Source organism: Dasypus novemcinctus, chromosome 7 (assembly GCF_030445035.2).
Source record: "Dasypus novemcinctus isolate mDasNov1 chromosome 7, mDasNov1.1.hap2, whole genome shotgun sequence".
Classification (NCBI taxonomy): Eukaryota; Metazoa; Chordata; class Mammalia; order Cingulata; family Dasypodidae; genus Dasypus; species Dasypus novemcinctus.
This window is the reverse complement of record NC_080679.1, coordinates 24,465,602-24,492,195: the sequence shown is the minus strand read 5'-3', so window position 1 is coordinate 24,492,195 and position 26,594 is coordinate 24,465,602. Positions and strand designations below refer to the sequence as shown.

Genomic DNA, 26,594 nt, shown 5'->3' with positions numbered 1-26,594 from the left:
AAAAAATAAAACAAATCCCACTCTACTAATAAAACAATGAAATACTTTTAAGATTTTTAGCAACTTATTTTGTCCTTAGAATATAACATTTAAGGATATATCTTAAAAGTCATTTGAAATAATTCTTTTATTTGTGTAGGTTTCTTTACCTACCAATTTGATATACAGTTAGGCTTGTTTGCTTCCATTTGTTTTTAATTTTAGGGTTTGCTTTTAAGAATAATTTTTATCTTTGAATATTCAAAAAAATCAAACTATGTAAGAAGATATATACTCGGGGAAGTCTTCTCTGTACCTTCCACAATCTCCTCTGCCATCTTTATCATTTTACCCCATTTATTTCCTTTTCTTTTTTAACTTTATTAATTGTGAAATGTAACAAATATATAAATGCGTAAAACAAAAATGAACAGTTCAGTTATCACAAAGTGAACACCCATGTAACGCAGGACAAGAAATAGACTATTTCCAGCACCCCAGAAGCCTTCTTGTGTCCCCCAGTCACTACATCTTCCCAAAGTTAGCCACTATTCATTCTGTTGTTGATCAGATTTCTTTGCTTTTCTTTAAAGGTTTATCACCTGTGCATACATCCATCCTTAGCTGTTCAAGGATTTTGGATTATCCCCAGTCTTGGGTTACCATGAATAGTGAGACTACATCCTTGTACCTGCTTCCTGGTGCGCATGTGTATTAGGGGAAGCAGACAGCATGAAAAGCCCTTCCAGGGAGCTGGGGGAACACATGCCTGTCCTCATTCTCCTTGTTCCCTCCCTCTGATCTCTTAGCTCTTCCCGTTGAAGTAGCCCATGCAAGTCAGCTTCCTGGAACTCAATGAAGTAACCCATGCAGGTAGAGAGCAGCTTTTCGGGGCAAACTTCAGGTATGATTTTTTCCCCACAGAAATCATTTTTAGTGTAACTGTTACTCTTTTGTAAGTAATCTGTCTTTGTCAACAGGTTTACTAAGCTATGCTTAGGTGGGGATTTCTTTAATTTATTCTTCTTGGAATTCAAAGACATTATTGAATATGTGGCTTATGCTTTTCATCAGATTTGAAACATTCTCAGCCATTAGCTCTTTAAATATTGCTTCTGTCACATTTTATTTCTCCTTTCTTTCTTGGACTTGAAGTAAATATATGCTAGACCTTTTTGTGGTATCCTCTGTGTTTCCACTTTCTTGTTTGTATTTTCCTTTTTTGGGGGTCTTGCTATAGTTCATTCAGGATATTCTCTTTTTTCCTTTTTAAACTTTATTTTGTACATTTAATAATTGAAAATATAAACAATTAAGAACTAAAAAAGAAAACAGTTGAATAAAAACATACGTTCCTTATTTAAATGTACTGTATACTTATAAATTTTTTTAAATCATATAGTATGTTACACAATATATTTGGTTCATAGTAATGCAATCATACTGTATTTGTCCTTTTGTGTCTAGCTTGCTTCACTCAACATAATGTCCTCCAGGTTCATCCAAGTTGTCATGTGCTTTAAACATCATTTCTCCTACAGGTGCATAATATTCCATCATATGAATAGACCACAGTTTGTTTATCCATTCCTCTGTTGATGGACACCTGGGTTGTTCAGGATATTCTCTTTTAAGCTATATTTTGATTTACTAATATTCTCTTCAGCTGTGTACAATCTGCCATTAAACCCATGTATTGGTCTTGAACTTGGTCAGAAACATATAACACATTTAGTGTAAAGGAGAATTTAATGAAGGAACTATTTATAAAGGTATGAATAAATGAAGGCATGCAGCTTTGTCAACTAACAGTCTTTCAGGAAGGGAACCAGGGGAATACATACCTTGGCATCTCTCTCCTTTTGAATTTTGATATCCTGTCTATACCTATTATTGGTCAAATTCAACCACAAGCCAGCAAGCAAGGGCCTCTGGTTGATGCAGTCTATGGATGTCAACCTGGGGGCATAGAACAGGGTGAAGAAAGATAGAGCATGGATGGGAAAAGGTGAGAATATCAATCTAAAACCTAGGTTCTACTCCTGTCCTTTGTTTAGAAGAAAAACTTCTATCCCTATCTAAGTGACACACAGATCCTTTATAAGAGACTGAATATACAAAAAGACAATGGCCAGACCATATATAAAAACAGAATCTTTAGCAACCAGTCTGCAAGCCAAACCACAACCTCTGTAGGAATCAGCCCAAATGGTCAGGACTTAATAACCACCAGCTTCCTTCATTTTTAACCCCCTCTTCAAAATTAGGACCAACCAGATAAAACCAAATATGCTCCCCTAACCAATCACATAGAATTCCCCACTTCTAGTTAGGCCACTTCCAACTTCCCCATATTGATAGCCAGTCTCCAAATAGGACATAACAGAAATCTTCCCTTTTTTCTTCTATAAAACTTTTATACCCCACTGCATGCCATTGAATCTCTACTAAACACAAATGATGGTGACTGACTACTTTACTAGAGCAAGCTTTGGATAAATATCTTTTGTTTATTCTCATTTGGGTGGTCCTCAGTTATTTCCATACTGAATTCAAACATACCCCCGTATGAAAAAGAAATAATACTCCCATATGAAACCTAAAACATTGTCTAATGCCAGTCCTTCAAATATAAAGAAGCAGGGAAGAGGGAAATGGGGGAAAGAAAAATGTCCGGGAAGCAGTGGGAAGATGTGGCTCAAGTGATAAGGCCTCCGCCTACCCTATGGGAGGATCCGGATTAGATCCCTGGGGCCTCCTGGTGAAAAAGAAGAAGAGAAAGCATGCCTGCATGGCCAGCCAGTGCCTGCATGGTGAGCCAGTGCCCACGTGGCGAGCCGAGTGCCTGTGCAAGTGAGTCATGCAGCAGGATAATGATGCAACAAAAAAGAGACGGGAGAGTCAAGGTGAAGCGCAGCAGAGACCAGGAACTGAGGTGGCACAATTGACAGGGAATCTCTCTCCAAATCAGAGGTCCCCAGGATCTAATCCCGGAGAATCCTAGAGGAGAAAGATGAGAAGAGAAGACAAAAAGGAGAAATAGATACAGAAGATCATGCAGCAAATACACAGACAGCAAAAACAGAAGGACGGGGGAAGAGGAAAGGGGGAAAAAAATGTCAAAAAAAAAAAAAAAAAAAAAGAAATGTCCATGTCAAGGTAACTTTAAACACAGCTGCCACAGTGTCTGTTTCTGTAGCTAGTCCCAAGGGCTTAAAGTTGATAATAATAGCTTCTTCTCCCACCCATTTCATGGTCTCTTTATTCTTGATCAGCACCTTTACTGGAAGGGATGTTTGAATTGGTAGGTTGAGCCAAATCTTTATTTCTGCAAGATCTGTGTCTTTGATGTTCCTGGCTTTACTGGGTTTCTGCAGTTTTCTTTTGGCCCAGTTCTACATGGTAAGGGGTTACTACAAAGAAGATCTCAAGTGAATCCCTGTAGTTTCAGTAATAACCTTCTTTGACCCTATTTTATAGCAGAAACTTAAATTCCCCCTGATAATTGGAGTCAATCACTGAGACTACTATAGTGACTCCCCTTACCTGTCTATGGGTTTAATGGCATTAGGAACCTAAAGTGACTAGGTAGTAGGCTCAGCTCCCAATTTAATATAACTATGGCTGTGGACCCTGGGGAGAGCATTCTTCTCTTGGACAGTAGGCTCTGCAAAACCATCAGTCAGGGGATTTGAAGGAAGCATACATTCCTTCAGAGATTTTGAAGTATATTAATGAGAGGGGCCACTCTGACCTTTACTTCTTGGTTCCAGAACCTTTGGGGTGGCTAAATCATTATGTAAGTTAATTAATGGTCATATTGCCAGAAGACTTGTAGACAGGAAAGGCAAATCCATATCCAGAATATAAACCATTGCTCCTTTTCATTGTGAAAGGAATTCAGTGTAAGAATGTGTGAGCAGGTTGCTGCTGTGCTATATACTGCGGGCTCAACATTGCCTTCTGCTGTTGGCAAATTGGCATTCAAGGGTGGCTGTAAACAGATCATCCTTGGGAAGGGAAGTTCATGTTGTTCAGTCCATGCATAGCCTCAACCCATGACACCATATGCATTGGTACATGAACTCACTAAGAAAACACCAGGGTGGCTGGGGAAAGAGGTTGACTGATATCCACAGGAAATGTCATTTCATACACCTGATTGACAGACTTTTCCACAGTCTATGTCTTCTGATGGTCGTTCGTGCAAGAAACTATGGCTATCTTTACACTCTTTGTCTGCTCCAAGTAATCCATCCTAAATGTACTTGTCATAGATCTTCAAATCTTGTTCTATTCAAGTCCCTAATTAGCTAACCAACTTGTTAGCCATAAAGATTGTATCAGTGTGGTTCCATATCTTGGAACTTCTCATCTTCAATTGCTAGTGTACAATCATATAGACCAGCAAAACTTCCCACAATTGAGAGATCACTACCGCCATCAAGTGAAGAGGATAATAAAGGTGGGATTTAGCCTCACAAATGGCATACAGGGACACTTGTGAATTGGGCTGTAATAAAGCAGACTTCCTCTTCTGGCTCATTTTGTGCAGACTTATCTGTAAATTAGGCCTGTGGTTTTTCTTCCTCTGTTATCTAGTTATAGAGACTTCTCTATGAGGCCATCAAAAATGTTGCAGGGGGAAGCAGATGTGGCTCAGGTGACTGGACTCCTGCCTCCCACATGGGAGGTCTCTGGTTCAGATCCCGGTACCTCCGAAAGAAGACAGCAAGCTGGCGCGACAGGAAGGTGCAGTGAGCTAACACAACAAGGTGATGGGACGAGACATGGGGAGGAAAAACAGAATGGGAGACACAACAAAGCAGGGAGTGGAGGTGACTCAAACTGTTCAACTTGTGGTGCCTCCTAAAGAAACAAGGACAACGAACAGACAAAGCAAGTGAAAAACAGCAAGGGGTAGGGAAGAAATAAAGTAATTAAATAAATCTTTAAAAAAAAAAGGTTGCAGGAGAGACAGTGAAAGGGTAGGAGTCTGAGATTCCTGCTCATGCAGTTTACTTGTTTCACCTGGAACTTCTTGGACGCAGTCTCATATATACCCTTTCTATTAAATAATGGAATGATGTGATGAACCTCCAATTTCATGATTTGGTGCACCACAAAATACCCAGTTCATAATTACTTATTGTCTCATGGCCAGGTGTTCAGTCTATACCGGGCCAGGTAGAAAACCAGGAACTGCTTTTCAAATGGACACTATTAATGGCATAAGAAGAAACATACTCCAGAATCCTAGGGGTCTGCATGGTGATTATTTTACTGGGGCTTGCAGTGGATTCATACAACATCTCCCTCTGCCACTGATAGTTCAGATACCAATGGGACTGCTGCATCATAATAATCAAGTAAAAGGACCCACTTGCATTGTAGCCTGGAATGGCTGCAGAAATTTTTTTTCTTCTGGCCACACTGGAAGCCAGATGGGTTGCTGATAAATGGGTCAGGGCAGCACATATATATGTGTTGTGTTTCTTCAAATTCCAAGGAGGCACACTATGTATTATCTCCTTTTTATTGTGATGGATATACAAGGTGGAGGGGGTTCTCAATATGCCATAGACTAGGGGAGCCCTAGAAACTTCATTAATGTGGCAAGACTCTGAACCTTCATGAGGTTCCTCTTCCATCACATGGCATGCTTATGCCTCATTTTGGCATCTAAGATACTTGCTACATTCTCCTCACTATATCCAATCAGCACTATATAATCATGGGCCAGTGTGATTGTCTGTGGAATATCAAAGTAACAAAAGTCTTTCCCAGGAAGCAGATTTGGCTCAAGAGATAGAGCGTCTGCCTACCACATGGGAGGTCCAGGGTTCAAACCCAGGGCTTCCTGACCTGTGTGATGAGCTGGCCCACGTGCAGTGCTGACATGCAAGGAGTGCCGTGCCATGCAGGGGATCCCGACGTGCAAGGAGGGCACCCCGTAAGGAGAGCTGCCCAGCATAAAAAAAAGTGCAGCCTGCCCAGGAATGGCACCGCACACACGGAGAGCTGACGCAGCAAGATGACGCAACAAAAAGAGACACAGATTCCTGGTGCTGCTGACAAGAACCCAAATGGACACAGAGGAACACACAGTGAATGGACACAGAGAGCAGACAACTGGGGGTGGGCAGGGAAGGGGAGAGAAATAAATAAAAAATAAATCTTAAGGGAAGCGGACTTGGCCCAGTGGTTAGAGCATCTGTCTACCACATGGGAGGTCCGCAGTTCAAACCCCGGACCTCCTTGACCCGTGTGGAGCTGGCCCGTGCGCAGTGCTTGATGCGCGCAAGGAGTGCCCTGCCACACAGGGGTGTTCCCCGCTTGTGGGAGCCCCACGTGCAAGGAGTGCGCCCCTTAAGGAGAGCTGCCCAGCGCAAAAGTGCAACCTGCCTAAGAATGGTACCGCCCACATGGAGAGCTGACACAACAAGATGATGCAACAAAAAGAAACACAGATTCCCTTGCCACTGACAACAACAGAAGTGGACAAAGAAGAAGCAGCAGCAAATAGACACAGAGAACAGACAACCAGGGTGGGGAGAAGGGGTGAAAAATAAATAAATAAATAAATCTTAAAAAAAAAAAGTCTTTCCCGACCATAGTTTTACAGAGAACTAGAGAGCTGGCACCGCCCTGAAGTAAGACAGGGTATACTGTTGTCTCTGCCATGTGAATGCAAGCTACTGCTGATTGAGTCTCCTGGTAAGAAAAGAATTTTACAGATCAGTGCTGTCCAGTAGCAGTATATTGTGTAATTCTATATGTAATTAAAATTTTTAGTAGTCACATAAAAAATAAATAAATACACAGGTGAAATTAACTTTAAAAATTTTTTAAGAAATTATTCAAGTATATCATTCACACTGAAATTAATTTAAATAACATATTTTATTTAACCCATATATAAAAAATAATATTGTAGTCAACATAAAAAGTTATTAATTGCATTCTTTTCCCATACTAAGTCTTTGAAATCCAGTGTGTATTTTACTCTTACAGCACATCTCAGTTCGGACTGGCTATATTTCAAGTGCTAAACAGCCATGTGTGGCGGTGGCTACCATTTTGAACAGTGCAGTTCTAGATCAATGGCTCTATACCATGTGCCAAGGGCTTTGTCAATTTGCTTCACTGAAAATATTTCATTAGGAACCAGAGCTGCAATTAGCATCATTACCTGACCAAGCTTATGATCATCTACAACTATTCTCCAAGGTCCATCTGTCTATTTCTTAGGATAAATAGGCAAATTAACTGAAGATATGATAGAAATAGCCACCTCTGCATATTTCAAGTCCTTCGTGGAGGTATTAACCTCTGAAATTCCTCTACTAGTCCCAGGGCTTTTCACTGGGTCATTTCAAAATAGCTTACACTTCAGAGGTCAGAGAACCCATGCAGAGATTCTTCCAATTATGAAGTATATCTATTCCCACTACACATCCTGGGACTGAGGAAATTACTACAGGATGAGTCCACAATTTCACTGGATGACTTTAAGACAGACAGGGGACACATCTCCATTTATTACCTGATATCCATTAGCTCTCACTTAGATGGTGATTTCAGTAGTGTTTGGGGTCTTCGGGGACTAGCCTCTATTTAGAACCAGTTTCTAATAACCCCAAAATGTTTGTATATATCCTTTTCCCCAGGGCACACTTAGCTTTGTAAATGGCTGCAGATTCTTCTGGGGAGGATGAGAAGATTCACTGTCTACACTGAAGGACATTGCTACCCTATCAAGGACTTCATATCTGTGAACTGGCTTGGCTCTAGGACTTGGAGGAAAGACTGTGAATTCCTACTAGTGCAAGGGAACTCTCACACCCAATTCAATTGACCCTTCTTTTTAGAAGAGTCCCAGTGACAATCTCTGAGGTTCTGGGGCTTCAGTGGTTTTTAAAAAGGGGCATTTCCTCAACTGCTGCTAATCCAAGTCTATTATTTACTTCTTCAACTTAGATTGCTTCAATATACCTGATACAAAACGCACGTGTGTTTGAAGCCTTATTTATATCATATTTCTTACAAACCAAGTGACTTACCTAAAGTGATGGAACAACTATCGTTCACCAAGGACTAATTACCCATCCATCGGTACTGGCCAGGTCATGTTGGGCCTCGGGAAGAAGACCTGAGAGAGGTGCTGCTATGATTACTTGCCCTTGGGCATCGCCCCATGAATGGAAAAAAACCGGGTGGGAGTTATGAGATTTCCCTTCACTTCGAAACCTCCTAAAAATAGTCTGGAGAGAGTAATTTTTACTATTTTTAAAAACTTTGCATAACTCATCATGTAATTATTCTTTTTCATCTAGCCTCTATCTATCAATCAATCAATCTATCTATCTATCTATCTATCTATCTATCTATCTATCTATCTATCTATCTATCTATCATCTATCATCATCTAGCTATCATCTCTTTTACCCATGTTTTGTGAAACTGTAGTTTATTTCTCTTCATTGCTGTAGTATTTTGTTATGTGACTATGCTGTAATTTATTTATCCTTTTTACTGTTGGTGGCCATTTGGGTTGTTTCCAGTTTAGGATTACTATGTAAAATGCTGTTATGGACACTTTTGTACATTTCTCCTTGGCTCACATATGTATGCACTTCTCTAAGTCAGTGGCTCTCAAAGTGTGGCCTGCATAGTAAATAGAGCCTCAAACAGCAGGGCTCCTGAGAGCTCTAGAGACATCAAGATAGTAGAAGTAGGACAGACAATCTCAGGAAACTGGCATCCTGTCAGTGGGCCTTAGCTTGGAATACATTACTCCCCAATGTAACAGAGTAGACCTGTTTATAATTTCCCTACACATGACTTTTCTGTCACTTTTATTGAAACTATAATTAGCACTATATTCATTAAATATAGGTTCCAGAGACTTAAATCTTTGGTGTGTTCATATGCCAGTTAAGCCCTGAATCTCAGCAGAGTTGAAATACCTACTCTCCAGTTCTTTGGACTTTCCCAGGACATCTGACAAAGAGATAATGATGTACAACGTCCATCCCAAAAAGCAGAGAGTATAACTCCAAGCAAGACAGTTCCATCCATCTGTCCCATGGGATCTAAGCCCCTTCTCAATCAGAAACAGAGTGGGCATCACCATCCCAAATACCTCAAGACTGAGGAATGAACAAACATAAGAAGGGGATTGCAATTATGGACTAAAGTTGACATTATTATTCTAGCAATGTATCATTATTCTAGCAATTTGTATCATTGATATAAAGGCAGTGGCCAACAGAGGTTCTGAGGGGAGGGAGAGGGAAGAATAGATGTAACATGGAGCATTCTGGGGACAATGGAATTGTCCTGCATGGCATTGCAACAATGGATATGGGCTATTATACATTTTGTCAAAACCTATAAAATTGTGCAGTGCAAGTGTAAACTATGATGTAAACTATAGACCATGGTTAGTAGCAATGTTTCAATATATGTTCATCAATTGTAACAAATGTACCACACTACTGAAAGATGTTGTTAATGGGGGAAAGTGTGGGAGGGGGAGGGAATGGGATATATGGGAATCCCCTATATTTTTTTATGTAATATTTATGTAATCTTAAGCCTCTTTTAAAATAATTTTTTAAAGTGTGGCCAGTATCAACTGCACCAATATCATCTGGGATTTCTTAGAAGTGCTAATTCTCAGGTTTCACCCCACACCTACTGAATCAGAAACTCTGAAGATGGATCCCAATAATCTGACTTTATCAAGCCCTCCAGGTGATTCTAATGCATGCTAAAATTTGAGAAACACTGCTCTAAGTTATACCCTGAGAGTGGAATTGATGAGTCATGGGGTATATTATGTCCAGCTTTAATGGTTAATGTCAAAATGTTTTCCAAACTGATTGTACCAATTTATACTCATAACAGCAGTATATGAGAGCTCCAGGTATTCCATATTGTTGTCAGTACTTAATATTTTAAGTTTAAAAAAGTAAGTGATTCTGTTGAGGTGTAATGGTACCTCATAGGAGCTTTATTTTTTTCCTCTTTGATGTGGTCTTTATTCAAAATAAACAGTTCATAGTAGTTTTAATTTGCATTTCCTTGATGACTCATGATGTTCAATACTTTTTCATAAGTTTATTGATCAGTTGGAGATAATACTTTTGAAGTGTCTCTTCAAGTCTCTAACACTTCTATTGGTTTTTAAAAATCTTTCTTTTATTGGTTTGTAGGATTCTTTATATATTTTGGAAACAAGATCTTGGTAGGTATATGAGTAGCAAATATACTTTCCACCCTATCTATGGTTTCTCTTTTCAGTCTCTTGATATCTTCTGATCATCAGATATTCTCAACTGAGTGTATCAAATGCATTGATCTTTTCCTTTATTGTTAGCATTTTTATTTCCTCTTTAAGAAACATTTTCCAACCCTGAGGTTGTTAAGATATTCTCCTTTGTTATCCTCTAAATACTTCATTGTTTAACCCTTCACATTTGGCTTATAATCCATATGGATTGTTTTAGCTTATGTTATAAATTATGGACAAATGTTGATTTTTCTCCCTTATGATATCCAATTGTCCCTGCCTTTTTTGTTGAAAAGATTAGCTTTTTTCCTCTGCACTGGCTTTATCATAAATCAAGTGTCCACAAAATTGTGAGCATATTTCTCGGTTTTGTATTTTGTTTCACAGATCTACCTGTCTGTAATTGCATCAACACTATAGCTTCTTTTTTTTTTTTAAGATATTTATTTATTTATTTATTTATTTATCTCCCCTCCCCCCCCGAGCCTGGTTGTCTGTTCTCTGTGTCTATTTGCTGCGTCTTCTTTGTCCACTTCTATTGTTGTCAGCAGCGTGGAAATCTGTGTTTCTTTTTGTTGCATCATCTTGTTGTGTCAGCTCTCTGTGTGGGCGCGTCATTCTTAGGCAGGCTGCACTTTCTTTCGTGCTGGGCAGCTCTCCTTATGGGGCACACTCCTTGTGCATGGGGCTCCCCTGTGCGGGGGACACCCCTGCGTGGCAGGGCACTCCTTGCGCACATCAGCACTGCGCATGGGCCAGCTGCACATGGGTCAAGGAGGCCCGGGGTTTGAACTGCAGACCTCCCATGTGGTAGACGGATGCCCTAACCACTGGGCCAAGTCTGCTTCCCTCTATAGCTTTTTAATTACTATAGGTTAATACTAAGTATTGATATCTGGTTGAGAAAATCATCCCATTTTGTTTCTTTTTTCAAAAACATCTTTTCTTCTATTCACTTTTTACCTTTTATTTAGAGAGGCTCATATATATGATTTTTTATTATTGAAGTATAATTTACATACAATAAAGTATACAAACTTAAGTTTACAGCTCTATTTATTAACATATGTATAAAACCCCACAACCACCACCTAGATCAATACACAGAACAGTGCTAGCACCCCAGAGGTTTCCCTTATGCTCCTGTCCAGTCAGAATCCTCCTAAAGTAACTGTTATCCTTACCTCAATCTATTAGATTATTTTACCTCTCTTTGAGCTTCATTTTAATGAAATCACACAGTGTATAAGGTCTCTTTTATGTCTTCTTTTCGTCACTCAACATTATGTCTGTGGTATTCATCCACACTTGTGTATACCAGTAGTATTTTCAGTACAGTGTATTGTTCCATTGTTTGAATATACCACAGTTTATTTGTCCATCCTATATGGATAGACATTTGGGAGTTGTGGTAGTTTGAGGTTTTCATGGACCCCAGAAAAATCATGTTCTTAGAGTTAATCCATTCCTGTGGGTGTTAACCTATTGCAGTAGGACTTTTTGATTAAATTACTTCACGTCAGGACCCTTGATTAGATTACTTCAGTGATGTGTAGCCCAGGATGGATCTTAATTTTCTTACTGGAGTCCTTTATAAATGGGATGAATATGGAAAGAGAAGTTGAAAGAGAAAATCTCAGAAGCCGGAAGCTGAAATCAATAAAATCCAGGACAGAAAAAGCTGGAGGAATACAGAAGCTGACATCAATGGTACCTGGAAGAGAAGGGAAAGGTAGCAGATACTGCCATTTTTCCCTGCCCTGTGTCAGGAGTCCAGAATTGCCAGCAGCTCTGTCTTCGGGGGAAGAGTTTCACCTGATGTCTTGATTTGGACACTTTTATCAGCCTCAGAATTGTAAGCTTATAAGTTAATAAACCTCTATTGTAAAAGCCAACCCATTTCTTTTTTTTTTTCTTTTTCTTTTTTTCCATTTCTAATATATTGTCTTGGCAGCCTTTAGTAACTAATTTAGTTTGGAAATTATTACACATTTAAGTTACCAGGAACGTTTTTATACAGTGTGTATGTGTGTGTACATTTGATTTTGCATTCTCTTGGACTACCCTTTTAACTCTAGCCATATGATATCACCTGCCTCACCTGCACTACCTATCTCTTGCTTTTTTTCCCTGTGTCTTCTCTGCTGCCACAGCATTAGACACCCATAGGTGTCTGCTCAGCTGTCCTCATGCATGCAAAACCTGGAAATATGAGGAAATTAAAATCCATAGTGCAGGGGGGCGCAGCAGGGGACGGGGTTCACGCCCACAAGGGGTTGTGCCCCCAGGTGAAGCCACTGTGGCTGTTGGGCCAACCCAGTCCCTCACCCAGCCCCAGTCACTGTGGACAGCGGAGGGATGGCCACCAAGCCACTGACCGACAAGGCCCTGACTGGGAGACTAGACCTGAAATGAAAGAATCAGATCCAAAGGAGGATCTTGTGGAAGACAAACCACCCTGTGTGGTGGTCAAGGAAAGACCTACAAGGAATGGTGCATGGTATTCTACCCTAGAAGGAGCATGGAAACAGGGTGAGTGGTTGGAGAAGCAGCGGGGAAATGCAGAAACTCATTTGGATCATTTGAAAATTTCCTATGAGAATGAACTCCATGAGGAGTTTGAGCCTGAATGGGGTGAATTTAAGGCACTTATCAACCAAAACTGTACCTTGGTTCCACCAAGGTTGGAAGATGCAGTAGAAAAGGGGACCCAGGCATTTGTCATTCATGGAAAGAACTTCTCAAATAATTCAGACTTTAATAAACCCTGCAAACTCTAAGTAGAGAAGAAATCCTGACTGCAATGAGTGTGGAAAGGCTTTCTGCCTAAGTTCATCACTGATAAAACACCAAAGGATCCACACAGGAGAGAAACCCTTTGCGTGTAGCATCTGTGGGAAACACTTCATTGAACAGTCATCCCTCACCATACATCACAGAGTCCACATGGGAGAGAAGCCCTATAAATGCAATGACTGTGGGAAAGCCTTCAGCCAGCGCATGAACCTCATCGTCCATCAGAGAACTCATACTGGAGAGAGGCCGTATGTGTGCAGCGTGTGTGGGAAAGCATCCCTCACTCAGCATGAGAAGATCCACACTGGAGAGAAACCTTACACTTGTGGAGACTACGGGAAAGCCTTCAGCCAGAACATTCACCTCATTGTGCATCAGAGGACATACACTGGGGAGAAACCCTACGTATGTACGGAATGCCGGTGAGCTTTTAGCCAGAATATGCATCTGACCGAGCATCAGAGGACTCACACTAGAGAGAAACCCTATGAATGTAAGGAATGTGGGAAGGCCTTTCATAAGAGCTCATCCCTTACTCTCCATCAGAAAAATCACACTGGAGAGAAACCCTATGTGTGCAACGAGTGTGGAAAGGCTTTCAGCCAGAGTTCATACCTTATACAGCACCAACAGTTTCATATTGGGGTGAAACCCTTTGAATGTAATGAGTGTGGGAAGGCTTTCAGTAAGAACTCATCCCTCACTCAGCATCAGAGGATTCATACTGGGGAGAAGCCCTATGAGTGTTACATTTGCAAGAAGCACTTCACAGGACGCTCTTCTCTTGTTGTACATCAGAAAGTCCATACTGGAGAAAAACCCTAGAAATGCAGCGAATGTGGGAAATCCTTCAGCCAGAGTACAAACCTCATCGAGCACCAAAGATTTCATACTGGAGAGAAGCCCTATAAAGGCAGTGAGTGTGGGAAGTCCTTCATCAAGAACTCTTCGCTTACAGTCCATCAGAGAATCCACACTGGCGAGAAACCGTATAAATGCAGTGAATGTGGAAAAACTTTTAGCTGGAACACAAACCTTACTAGGCACCTGAGGATTCAAACATAGGATAATTGTGGGAGTGCTCCAGCACAGGGGTTTCCTTTATGTCCCTTCAGAATGCACATAGGTGAGATCCCTGATAAAGGCCGTCACTGTGAGAAATCCTTCTGTTGCAGCACATGGGCACCTCAGTATTAGAGAATTCACTCCCCAGAGGAGTCATGCTCGTAGGAATCATGGAAAGGCCTTCCATTTGTAGAAGAGCCTTCCTTTATGGAGAGTGTCAGGAGCAAGCCTGTGAGTAGAGCAAGCCAAATGTCTAAGATGTCTGGAAGCATTTTAAGGTTCACTGTAGGTGGTAACACGAGCTCCAAAACAGAAGTTAGGACTCCAGAGTTCCGAACCCAGCTCTCTGAGTTATAAGAGCTTGGACAACTCAGTTACTATCTTGGGTCCTCAGTTTCCTCAATAGGAAAGTGGAGATAAGAGAGGGGAGTGGGGAAACGGACTTGGCCCAGTGGTTAGGGCATCCGTCTACCACATGGGAGGTCTGTGGTTCAAACCCTGGGCCTCCTTGACCCATGTGGAGCTGGCCCATGCACAGTGCTGATGTGCGCAAGGAGTGCCTTGCCACGCAGGGGTGTTCCCTGCGTAGGGGAGCCCCACACGCAAGGAGTGCGCCCTGTAAGGAGAGCCGCCCAGCACGAAAGAAAGTGCAGCCTGCCCAGGAATGGCGCTGCGCACACTTCCCATGCCGCTGACGACAGCAGAAGCGGACAAAGAAACAAGACGCAGCAAACAGACACAGAGAACAGACAACCGGGGTAGGCGGGGGGAATTAAATAAATAAATAAATCTTTAAAAAAAAAAGAGAGAGGGGAGTGGACTCAACAAATAAATATTGGGACATTTTTCCCTTTGTCATATATATCAGAGAGTCCAGATGTCAGCTTGTTACCCTCTGAGAGTTTTATTGATGGGTGAACAGCTAGAGGGGCTTCATCTCCTTCCCACATCCCAGCCCCCTCACACCTACCCCTCACAATACATGCTGGAAGACACCAAGTTACCAAGTGGTAGGAGTTTGCAAATCTTTTATGGGAAAAGATTTTTTCCAGAGTTAGTAAATAACAATAACCACTTTGAATATGCCAAAGTTTCTTATAGTGGTCCATTGTTAAATTAAAAGAAATAAAACTTTTAATTAAGGGGGAAAAAATCCATAGCGCAACCCTTAACCCAATGGGGAATGAGACCTAGAGGAAAATCTTTTCATTTTATTAATCTCAGGAGGACAATTCTGAGGTGCATTGTGTGTGATGCCTAAGAGAGTCCCTACAACTACTGATCCCCCGTTGCCCACAATCCATTAATGCACCCTTTGTTTTTTTAAAAAGATTTATTTATTTATTTATCTCCCCTTCCCCACCCCCCACCCCGGTTGTCTGTTCTCTGTGTCCATTTGCTGCATCTTCTTTGTCCGCTTCTGTTGTCAGCGGCGTGGGAATCTGTGTTTCTTTTTGTTGCTTCATCTTGCTGTGTCAGCTCTCCATGTGTGTGGCGCCATTCCTGGGCAGGCTGCACTTTCTTTCGCTCTGGGCGGCTCTCCTTACGGGGTGCACTCCTTGTGCATGGGGCCCCCTATGTGGGGGACACCCCTGCGTGGCAAGGCACTCCTTGCGCGCATCAGCACTGCGCATGGGCCAGCTGCACACGGGTCAAGGAGGCCCGGGGTTTGAACTGTGGACCTCCCATGAGGTAGGCGGACACCCTAACCACTGGGCCAAGTCCGTCGCCCTTAATGCACCCTTTGAATTAGCTTTCCAAGCTCTCCTACTTCACTCTTCCTAGTCTCCCATTCTTGATTTTGTGATATCTTCTCAAACTAAACTAGCCCCATGCAAGCGGTATTTCAGGCTTTGATGTGGTTTGTGTGTGTATGTGTGTGTGTGTGGGGGGGAGTCAGACTAAGACAAGTTGTCTTCAGCAGGTAGGACAGTATAAATTACATAGTGTGCCGTTACCAGAAGCAGAAATTGAGAAAAAAAACTTAAATATGGGAGATATTGCAGCATACTTACATGTTGATAAAAATAATCAGACAGTGGGAGGAAAAATAATGAAGTGGGAGAGAGAGGAGAGAACTGATATTGAGCTGACCTTGAACGCCCCTCTGGTTTTAACCCTTAGAATAAATCAATGTCCCTTCTCCAACCACTTCTTCTCTAAAAGGCTGCTCTGTGAATTACATAATTATTCCCCCAGGCAAGACACCTCTAAATTCAGGCAAGGTTCCTTTCTCTAATAAAGTCCAGTCAGTTGCTAAGGCATATTAACTCATCCCTCAAAATATCTCTTATCTACGACCTCTTCCACTCAAGTTCATATCAAGTTCATGGTACACTCAAGCTATTTTAAGTCTTTCTAAAATGCTTCCACCATTCCCCTGCTTCCAAACCAATCCTATATATAAATGTGATTGTTCTTCTCAAGCACAGCTCCCATTTTGTCACCCCCTTGTTCAGAAACCTTCAGTGGCTCCCCAAGGACTATCAAATAATAAGATCCAAATCATATACTTGGTCCTCTGCAATCAGAACTTAGCCTACTTTTCTTTTAAGACAACTTCTCTCTTTTGTACCCACTCACTTTGTTCCAGAATGATCAGATTATTTACTTCCACCTTGTGTAGGAGATGATCCCAGAAATCACAAATGAGGGTTGGGAAAAGTGAGGCAAGAAAGGAAGTCAAAATTGATAAAAGTGTGTGATTGAACAAGTTCCCACTGTGGGCAACTGGGCTCATTCTCACTGTGGAACCCTAGAGGAATCATATTAAACAAGCCTCACAATTGTCCACTAAGGGCCAGGAGAAACTAAGTCCTTACTTGGTTGAAGGTTGCCTCTGGGGGTGTTAAGTTCCAGGCACTTTTGACTTTCTGGTGCACAGATGAGTGAGTTTCCTGGCACTCCAGAATACTCACAGGAAGAGAAGCAGAGAGTCTTACAGCTTGAGGTGGGAAGCTGTTAGGAAGTACAGGAACTGTTCATTGCAGCTGCAGGTGAATGGAGAGGCAGGCAGGAGATATGGGGCAGGCATCCGCAGCATCTGTTATAATAAATACCTGTTGAGGGAAGTTATGGTATATGTGGCTTACCTCTCTGACTACTTTTAAAGGTCTTTGAGGACATGAACCACATATACTCATAGAGGCCAGACACAGTGAAGCACAGAGCTCACAAATGTTTAATGAATGCATGAGAAAGAAAAGTTATGAGGGGGAATAGTGGGTAGGTGGCGGAGGTTAACTGACTTAATGAGAACTAAGTACAAATGCGTAAGACTGGACTAGTGTTGGGTTTAGCTGTGTCCTTGGATGTAACAAGTAGAGGGGAGAAGGCAAGTAAGTGGCATGACAGAGAATAATCTGTATTACTAAGAACTAGTCATGTAATTTTGGGGGTTGTTTAAATGGATGTGGTATGGTGTGGACAAGTCCCAATTCCTTAGAGAAATCAATTCTTTTTTTTTTAAAGATTTCTTTTTATTTATTTCTTTCCCCTTCCCTCCTGTCCCCTGTTGTCTGCTCTCTGTTTCCATTCACTGTGTGTTCTTCTGTGTCCACTTGCATTCTTGGCAGTGGCACTAGGAATCTGTCTCTTTTTTGTTGCGTCATCTTGCTGCCTCAGCTCTCTGTGTGTGCTGCGCCACTCCTGGACAGGCTGCACTTTTTTCACATTGGGTGGCTCTCCTTACAAGGTGCACTCCTTGTGCATGGGGCTTCCCTATGTGGGGGACACCCTGCGTGGCAGGGCACTCCTTGTGCACATCAGCACTGCACATGGGCCAGCTCATCACATGGGTCAGGAGGCCCTGGGTTTGAACCCTGCACCTCCCATATGGTAGGCAGATGCCCTATCACTTGAGCCAAATCCGCTTCACGAGAAATCACATCTTGATACCTACCCATTTATTTACATCTGAGAGGATCCAATGAGTATGAAAGTGCTTTGAGAAGTATAAAACTCTGCAAATAGGTCAGGTGTTTGGTTGGACTGAGCATGGGTGTTTAGCTTACGTGCTCCCTTTTAAGATTTTAAGCTACTGGGAGCACATGGAGGAGTGATTAGGTAGACATATGGAGTATGGAGAAGCAGGTGATCTGCAACCTAGGGAAGGCTTTGAACCCTGGAGGGAATCTGCGAGGTGAGAGTCACCAAAATGCTAAACGTGCATACCCTTTGGTTGTCACTTCTCTTTGCTGATCCTTGGGGGTGGGACAGGCAGGAGGTGCTGGTAGGGATTCTAATGCTGAAAGTGGAGACTCTCATAAAGCAGCAGGGTCCAGGCCTCTCTGGCATGGGGGATGGAGAGAGTGACAACAGATGCACGGGGAGACCATTTCCCCACAGCATGAAAGGATGAGCGACAAGCACAAAAGGGGGACACAAATGTGGCTGTGGGGGTGGGGTAGGGAGACTGCCATTCCAACTGGGGTCCCACCCTACTCACCCCACTTCAGGAAAGCAGGAAAGAAACTAGTCTTCCCTTGGCACCAAGGGGCTGTGCTCCCCTTCTGCTCTCCTCTTGTCTAACTTCTCTCGTTTGAGAGGCTCTGATTGAGTCCAGACCCCACCTATCCTACCTCAAGACAAGCTCACAGAAGGAGTTTGCATGAAAGTAAACTTTAGTGATTACATATTTGGGTCATCTCAGAACTGCTCCTCTGGAGGGGAACCCCGGGGCACTGGGGCTCAGATGCTTTGCACAAGGTCTCAATCAGCTACAAGTCTGCGGCCTGCAGTGGGCAGTGGCTCAAAGAAGCCCTAAAACGAGGGGGAAATAGAGTTTGAAATCAGTAGGTGGGGAGGCAGCCCCTCTCTCACCTACTCTCCTTCCCAAAATTCATAGCAGGCTGGAATAACAGCCAGATTTGAGTAAGCCTTAAATGTAGTTTAAGTTTCATCAGTCCATCAGTTAAGCTCTGGTCCCCTCGGCTCCCACATGTAATTCCTTCTCCACGTCATGATTTTCCCTGAGGCTCGGGGCCGGAGAATGGCCACTCCTTGTTTGCTTCCCGGGAGCAGCAGGACAACAAGTTCCCCACAGGTAGGTCTCTCACTTAGCTCCGAATATGTTGCCCCAGCAACCCACGCAGGCTTAGGAGACCCAGCTGCCACCTGGCAAGAGTGAGAACCAGCGGGAGCCCCGTGAGCTGCAGAGTGCCTCTGGAGGGCATGCACACCGGCTGGGGGAGCTCAGCTCCTCCGCCACCACCCCAGTCCCAGCCGCCTCAGTCTCTCTGCCTGAACAGGATGATCGTCTCCTTACAGGTCTATCCATCTGCTCTCTTGTTCTTCTCCGCCATCACTAGGGTGGTCTTTCAGAATTGCATATGACATTATGAGATTCCCTTCCTTAAAATCCAAGTTAACTTCCCCCTGAACTTAGAATAAAATCCACACCTTTTACCATGACCCACAAGGCACTGTATGGTGAGTCCTGACCCAACTTCTCCAATCTCATCTTCTACCGCTGAATTTTTTCTCTGCCCCTCTCACGTGCTACGGTATTTTCATGTCAGAGTATTTATAGTTGCAATGCTCTCTGCCTGGGATACCCTTCCTTTTTATCTTCCTATGGCTGCCATCTTCTATTCATTTAGGTCCTAGTTCAGATGTCACCTTCTCAGAGAGGCCTTCCTCAGTGTGGAGGAGTCTGAGGTTTGGAATAGCCCAATCCCCACTAGAGACCTTGAGAGGAAGGACAGAGGTTGTGCAAGGGACTGGGCTGGGACCAGGACAGCTGCGTCCAGTCTTGGCTCCACCATGAACCTGCAATGTGGCCTTCAGTAAACCTCTTGAGCAGCATGAGCCTCAATTTCTCTCTATGAAGATAAATGGAAGCATGGGTGTTTTAAAATCTGGATTCTGAAGTGCTCAAAGATTCCCAGTAGATGCCTCAGAGCTTTACCCCATGTAAAGGCCTCTGGGCTACCCTCTCCCATTTATCCAAAGGAGCTTTGCTATAACCTGTTATATACTAGGATGTGGGGGACAGGAAAGGAGAGTGGAGTCACATAAGAGTCTGTTGGCAAAAAGGGGGATCTTCTATTTAATTTTTGGAAGCTCCACAGTCCCTTCAAACTCAATGTTTATGTATCATCTTATAGATTATTTCTTCTTTGGAGGCTCCCAGCACTTGCATCACCTCTGCCCCCCTCACCAGTCTCTCCTATGGATACCTAAGGGTAGTCTGCATAGAGACAGGAGAATGAGGGCACTGTCCGATTGGGAAAGGAAGATCTTTCCTTTGGCTTAGCTGTTTACACCCCCAAAACCCTTCCCCTCCTTCACACTGCTTCCCTCATTTGAACTGGCCCTTGTGAGTCCAACCTTCCCAGAAAATCTCAGTTGTTCACCTTAACAGGATCAGCTACCTCTTGTTTCAGGGCCTTGGAAACCACTCAGGAGGTGAAGCACTGATCCCTGCTCACCTTGGCCATTGGGCTCTGTGAGAAGGGAATTCAGGAGTTAAGATGGATACAGAAAAGGGCAAAAGGTCCTCAGAGAGCAAGACATGAGACCCAAAGGGAGGGATTATCAATCCCTAAGAAGATGCTTAAGTCTCACCTTGGGAAACGAGTCCAAGTTCCTCCCCTCCCTTTGCTGACACCACTAGTGGATTGTAGAATTGCTCTCTGCCGATCCCAGACAGGGTCTAGAACCATTCTCCTTGCAGTACTCCTGGCAGCAACCACATGCAGTTTTGGTACCCATTCCCTTCTTAGGTCTGTCTTCTAGACAGTACAGACCAACTGCAGGCCTCACGCACCTCACCCCAGTGGTTTTGGTGGGAAAGGCTGCTTTCCCATCTTTCAGGCAAGGATGCTAGGGGTTGAGTTTGGTGATGTGTTCCGTCTTTGGGGTCATCACATCCTTGGTGATGTCATTCTTCCAGAACAGTATGAGAAGATGGAGCAGATTGACATCTGGGACACTCACTGGTCCACTCCAGGGACCAGAAAGTGCATATGGGATCACACGTGGAGAGAATTAAATGAGGTGATGTACAAAGGTTGCTTAGCATAGTGCCTGGCATGTAGTAAATATTCTATTAGGAGTATGATATTCCTTGTTGATTCGTTGGATGCCATTGTGAGGATTAAATGAGGTCAGGGCTGTAAGAAGTGCATAGAAAACTCTAAGGCAGTGGTTCTAAACTTTACTGGACAGTAGAATCTCCTAGAGGGCATATTAAAACAGATTGCTTTTCCCTATTCTCAGACTTTCTGATCCAGAAACTCAATACTTTGAATTTCTAACAAATTCCCTAGTATTGCTGAAGCTATTGGTTCAGAGATGCACTTTGAGAACTACTGTTCAAAGGCATTATGCCCATAGTAGACACTATGATTATTGTTAGTAATATGAACTCAGTGTAGATCTACCCTGACTATCCTCTAATTAAGAAACTGCACTAATGGAGGACCAACACTACCTGTCTCAAAAGGCTCTCCACCTCCTTTCATTCCTTGCCTCTATTTGTCATCTGATTTGCCCCGTGGCCAGTTAGAGTCTGAGGAGTATGTATATGTGAGTGTGTGTCCTTTTAGTTAAAAACCCCAAGATTCCTAGCTCTGGAAAACCTAAGATAGCACCAAGGGTTAGGGCTGGTCACAAGGAATTGCATGCTGACCTCTTCCAGGGGCATCTTCTAGAAATCTCTGCTGGGTTCTTCCAGAGTATTCATGTACAAACAGCCCACTCTCCGAGACTTCACTCCCCACTCTTGTCTTGCCCCTCCTCCATGGGGTAGCATGATGGGAACATTTCAGGCAGAGACATTTGGGGAAGGAGAAAGCCTGTCCTCAGGTTAGGCAGCCCTCACTACCGTCCCTTTATATCTGATCAGGACTCAGCATTTCTTTCAGCTCCCCCAAACTTACCAGAGAGCACAATCTGCTGAAGTGTGTCTCTCGAGTGCCAGAAGACAGGGATGACGAGTCCTTGGAGGGGCCAGAGCTGCCCCACTCCCACCTGGCCCTGTACATCTAATGGCATAGCAGTGATGTCAGCAAGGAGCCTGACCAGAAGAATTCCAAAGTCTCAGCTTCATCCATTGTCACTCTGGGATTGCCTGGCCTTTGTCCCCCCTACCAGGGCCCCATCCCCTTCAAGTGCTCCTTCATTATCACTTGACCTGTTAGTTAGCCTCTTCATCCTTGGTACAGACTTCCAGATAAGAACCAAGCTTACAGGCAAAGAGCAGCCTGTGGAGGTGCAGGTGAGCAAAGCTTCAGAAAGCTACACACATAGAATAGAAAATCAGGTGTACATGTGGGTATGATGAAGTAGGTTAACTACATCCTTTGAATCCTGAAGTAGAATCCTTGGAAGAGAGTATTGGATTTATAGGGTTTGGGTGTCTGGATTCTTTTCCTTTAAGCCACAATTTACCCAATTGTGCAATAGGGGATGGACGGGGAGAGAGGGGTTAAATCATACTGCTGTTCACACCTTTTTTTCTAGGTAGATGGGCTAGGGTTGGAGGAGATTCTAATTTTTCCTGTAGTGGAATTACCAGGAGTCATTTTGGATAGGTTTTAGGAAACAGGAATTCTCTGCCCCAATCATATGGACCCTAACAACAATTTCCTGGCTTTCAGGAACCTCCAGCATCACACCGAGAAGAAGAGCTTCGGGGAGGGGAGATGGTTCACTGAGGCAGCGCTCCCTGTTCTCAGAGGAAGTATCGGTGACCCTGGACAACGCGCGGGTGGCGCTGTCCGTGGTGCTGAGAGGTGGCCAAAGACGCGTGGAGGCGGCTCTGGTGGAGAGGCACCTCCCTCTCGTCTCGTTTGCCGCCCGGCCTCCTCCAGCAGGTCTCTGCAAGTCCTCTGCCTTGGCCCAGAATAGGGCGGGAAGAGTGGGCGTCACATGAAGATATTGCGTCTTTCCCCCACGCGGCCCGCGCGGGGACTCTGAATACTGCGCAGCTGGGCTCTGACGACTCAGAGATGAGTCAGCACTGGGTCTACCCCGAAAGGCGCATGGGCGGGGAGGAAGAAAGATGGGCCCTTTTAGTCTTCGTTCTCTTCTGCTCCATCCGAGCCTCCCCCTTCTTATCGGCAATGGGATCGCAGCCTCTGGGCTCTGTGGGTTTGTAAAGAAGCCCTGGCTTTTCCCGTGGCCCTCTCCCGTGAGCCAGGGCGCCGACGCCTGCGGCCTCTGCTCCTGCTGCGCAGAGATCCTGCCCTCCGGGCGATCTCTTCTTCCCTGGCCCTCGGGGTGTCTTTCTCCTGCGGCCTCGTAGGCGCGCTCTCCTTCCCTCTGCATTGCTGTCTTCCTTTCCTCCCGGTTTCCTAGACGCTCTATACCGACCCCCACCCCAAGCCTACACCTCTTCTCCAAGACCCTTTACATTTCTCCTCACTCCTCCCCAAACACGTCTTTTCCCTCCTGAACTTCATACCCTTGAGACCCTCTGACAGATTTCTCCCGCTGCCTGACCCACTCCACCCCCAGGTTGCCACCTGACCATGGGCACTAAAGTCGCTGCAGTCCCCCGGGCGGCCACTCAACAGCGGGAAGCGGAGGAGCAGCTGGAGGCCCCCGGAACGCCCGGGCCAGGGCGCGCGCTGCGTCCTCCGTGGCTGGGCGCGCTGGCTCCACCACCTACAAGCGGCGGCGATGGTGGCGACCGCGGCCAGACGGCTGAGGCAGGGCTGTTGCCTCCCGTTAACTCTTCTTTGGCACCTTGGCCAATCGCGGCAGGACAGTTCTTTTACCCTTATACGCGTCATGCCCTTGCGGATGCCTACCCAACCCCCCACCCCACCGCACCCCCGCCCAGTCCCAAGGACCACCGCCTCCACCCCCAGCCCCAAGGTTGGTGAAATGGATTGCAGTTATGGAAGTTGGAAGGTCTGGGTCAGATGGGCGAGTTCAAACGCTAAACCCTAAGGTGAGGCAGATGCACGCAAGACGTGGGTGCGAACTGCACCTACCTCACAGGTTTGTCATAAGGATTATATATGAATTATATAAGGATTATATAGGATTATATATGAACAATACATAAGGATTATATATGAACAGTGACTAACAGTAGGCCCTTAATAAATTTAGTCTATTTTTATTATCCTTGATGCTCCCTTACCTTCTTAAGGCTCAGCAATCCTATGACTTCAACCTGGGAAATATATTGCACATCAGTGTCCTCTCCACGTCCACTGCCATCGCCCTAACCAAACTGTTTTCTCTTTTGAATAGAGATATTGCAATAACGAACTTTTTCTGGCATCCACTCTTTGTACTTGCAATCTACTGTGAAGACTTTCTATATCCCAATGTGGCATTTCAATACTTGAAAGTAAACTAAAAAACTATGAAAATTTCAAAAACTATGAAAATTTCAACTATTCAAAAAAAAGAGAAGAATCTAATGAACACTCATAGAGCTATCACACAGACCTAACAATTATTAACATTTTGCCACAATTTAAAAATTTAAAAGTAATTTTAAAACATACAAACGGATATCATGACATTTCACTCCTAAATAATTCAATATGCACCTCTTAGAATGAATGCTTATAATTACAATGCTATTATCATTTCTGTGGCAGGGGACATCTTCCCCCTCAAAAAATGTCCCCATCCTAATGCCTGGAACCTCACATGGTAAAAGGGTTTTTCAGATGTGATTAAATTAAAGATCTTGAGTTGGGGTTATTTTTCTGGTTTAACCAGATGAACCCAGTATAATCACAAAAGATGGGGGGCAGAAAGGTAATGGGACTTCAGAGACAAGAGGCTAGAGGGCAGCAAGGAAGGAGCTGTGAGCCCAGAATGCAGACAGCTCCTAGAAGCTAAAAAAAGCAAGGAATTGGATTCTTCCCTGAAGCCCCCAGAAGGAACACAGCCCTGAGGGTAACTTCTGCTGTCAGAACTGTAAGATAATAACTCAGTCCCCACCAGCTTGGAGAGGACTTGTTATGGCAGAAAAAGGAAACTAATAGAACAACTAAAATTGTACAATAATTTCCTAATTTACAATAATTCTCTAATACTTCTGGATACAAAGCCTTTATCAGATAGTTTGTGAATATTTTCTCCAACTTGGAGCATTTCATTTTAATTTTCCTAATGGTGCCTTTTGAAGAGCAAAAGATTTTAATTTTGATGAACTCCAGTTTATTAAGTTTCTCTTTTATGGCTAATGCCTTTTATGGTCTGCCTAAGAAATGTTTGCCTACCCCAAAGATTTTCTTTTATGTTTTCTTCCAAAAGTGTGGTATATTGGCCTGATAAATCACTTGGAAAGCATACCTTCTTCCTTTATGTTCTGAAAGAGTTTGTGCTTGATTGGTATTATTTCTTCCTAAAATGTTTGGGCCTGGACTTTTCTTTGTGGAAAAATTTTTATTACAAATTCAATTTCTTTAACTATCCAGATATTCTGTTTGTTCTTGTGTCTATTTTAGAAACTTAGGTTTTTCAAAAAATTTGTTCATGATATCTAGATTATCACATTTGTTAACATAGAGATGTTCATATTTCTTTATTAATGTCTTAATAACTGTAGAGTTTGAAGTGGTTTAACTTTTTTCATTCCTAATCATGATAATTGCATTTTCCAGTTTTTTCTTTACTAGTATAGCTAGGTATTTATCAATCTTATTGCTATTTTTAATGATCCAACTTATAGTTTCATTGTATTTTATCTATTGTTTGCCTATTTTACTGATTTCCACTCTTTATTATAATCATTTCTGTTTATTTCTTTGAGTTTAATTTCTTTTCTTTTTCTAGCTTTTTGAGTTGATAGCTTAGATCATTGACTTTATTTTTATTTTTTAAAGATTTATTTTTTATTTATTTCTCTCCCCTTTCCCCGCCGCAGTTGTCTGCTCTCTGTGTCCATTCGCTGTGTGTTCTTCTGTGTCCACTTGTATTCTTGTCAGTAGCACCAGGAATCTGTGTCTCTTCTTGTTGTGTCATCTTGCTGCGTCATCTCTCCATGTATGCGGCTGCCACTCCTGGGCAGGCTGCACTTTTATCATGCTGGGTGGCTCTCCTTACAGGGTGCACTCCTTGCTCATGGGGGTCCCCTACATGGGGTACACCCCTGCGTGACAGGGCATTCCTTGCGCGCATCAGCACTGCGCGTGGGCCAGCTCCACATGGGTCAGGATGCCCTGGGTTTGAACCCTGGACCTCCTATGTGATAGGCGGATGCTCTATCAGTTGAGCCAAATCCACTTTCCCTTAGATCATTGACTTTAAATTTTTCTTCTTTTCTAATAAATACATGTAAAGCTACACATTTCCCTTCAAGCATGACCAGGTTTTTTTTTTTTTTATCATTTGGTTAAAATGCTTTCTAAGTTTTCTTGTGACTTCTTTGACTTACAGGTTATTTAGAAAGATGTTGCTATTGGGGACTTTCTGGTTATCCTTTTGTTATTTATTTACATTTTAATTTCATTGTCATCTGAGAACATGTTCTGTATGACTT

The 26,594-nt window shown here is 43.3% G+C and overlaps 2 protein-coding genes across 2 annotated transcripts; one reads left to right on the top strand and one right to left on the bottom strand.

Annotated features, from left to right (window-relative positions):
- The first annotated feature begins 12,687 nt into the window (after window positions 1-12,687).
- On the top strand, window positions 12,688-14,137 carry LOC101437633 (endothelial zinc finger protein induced by tumor necrosis factor alpha). The gene is given in 2 exon segments (XM_012528700.3): window positions 12,688-13,070; window positions 13,072-14,137. Coding segments are annotated over 2 exon segments (1,449 nt in total).
- Window positions 14,138-18,851: 4,714 nt separating this feature from the next.
- Window positions 18,852-23,877, bottom strand: RESP18 (regulated endocrine specific protein 18). The gene is given in 6 exon segments (XM_058299660.1): window positions 18,852-18,898; window positions 20,231-20,306; window positions 20,494-20,583; window positions 20,912-21,038; window positions 22,020-22,125; window positions 23,613-23,877. Coding segments are annotated over 6 exon segments (711 nt in total).
- Between the last annotated feature and the right edge of the window lie 2,717 nt (window positions 23,878-26,594).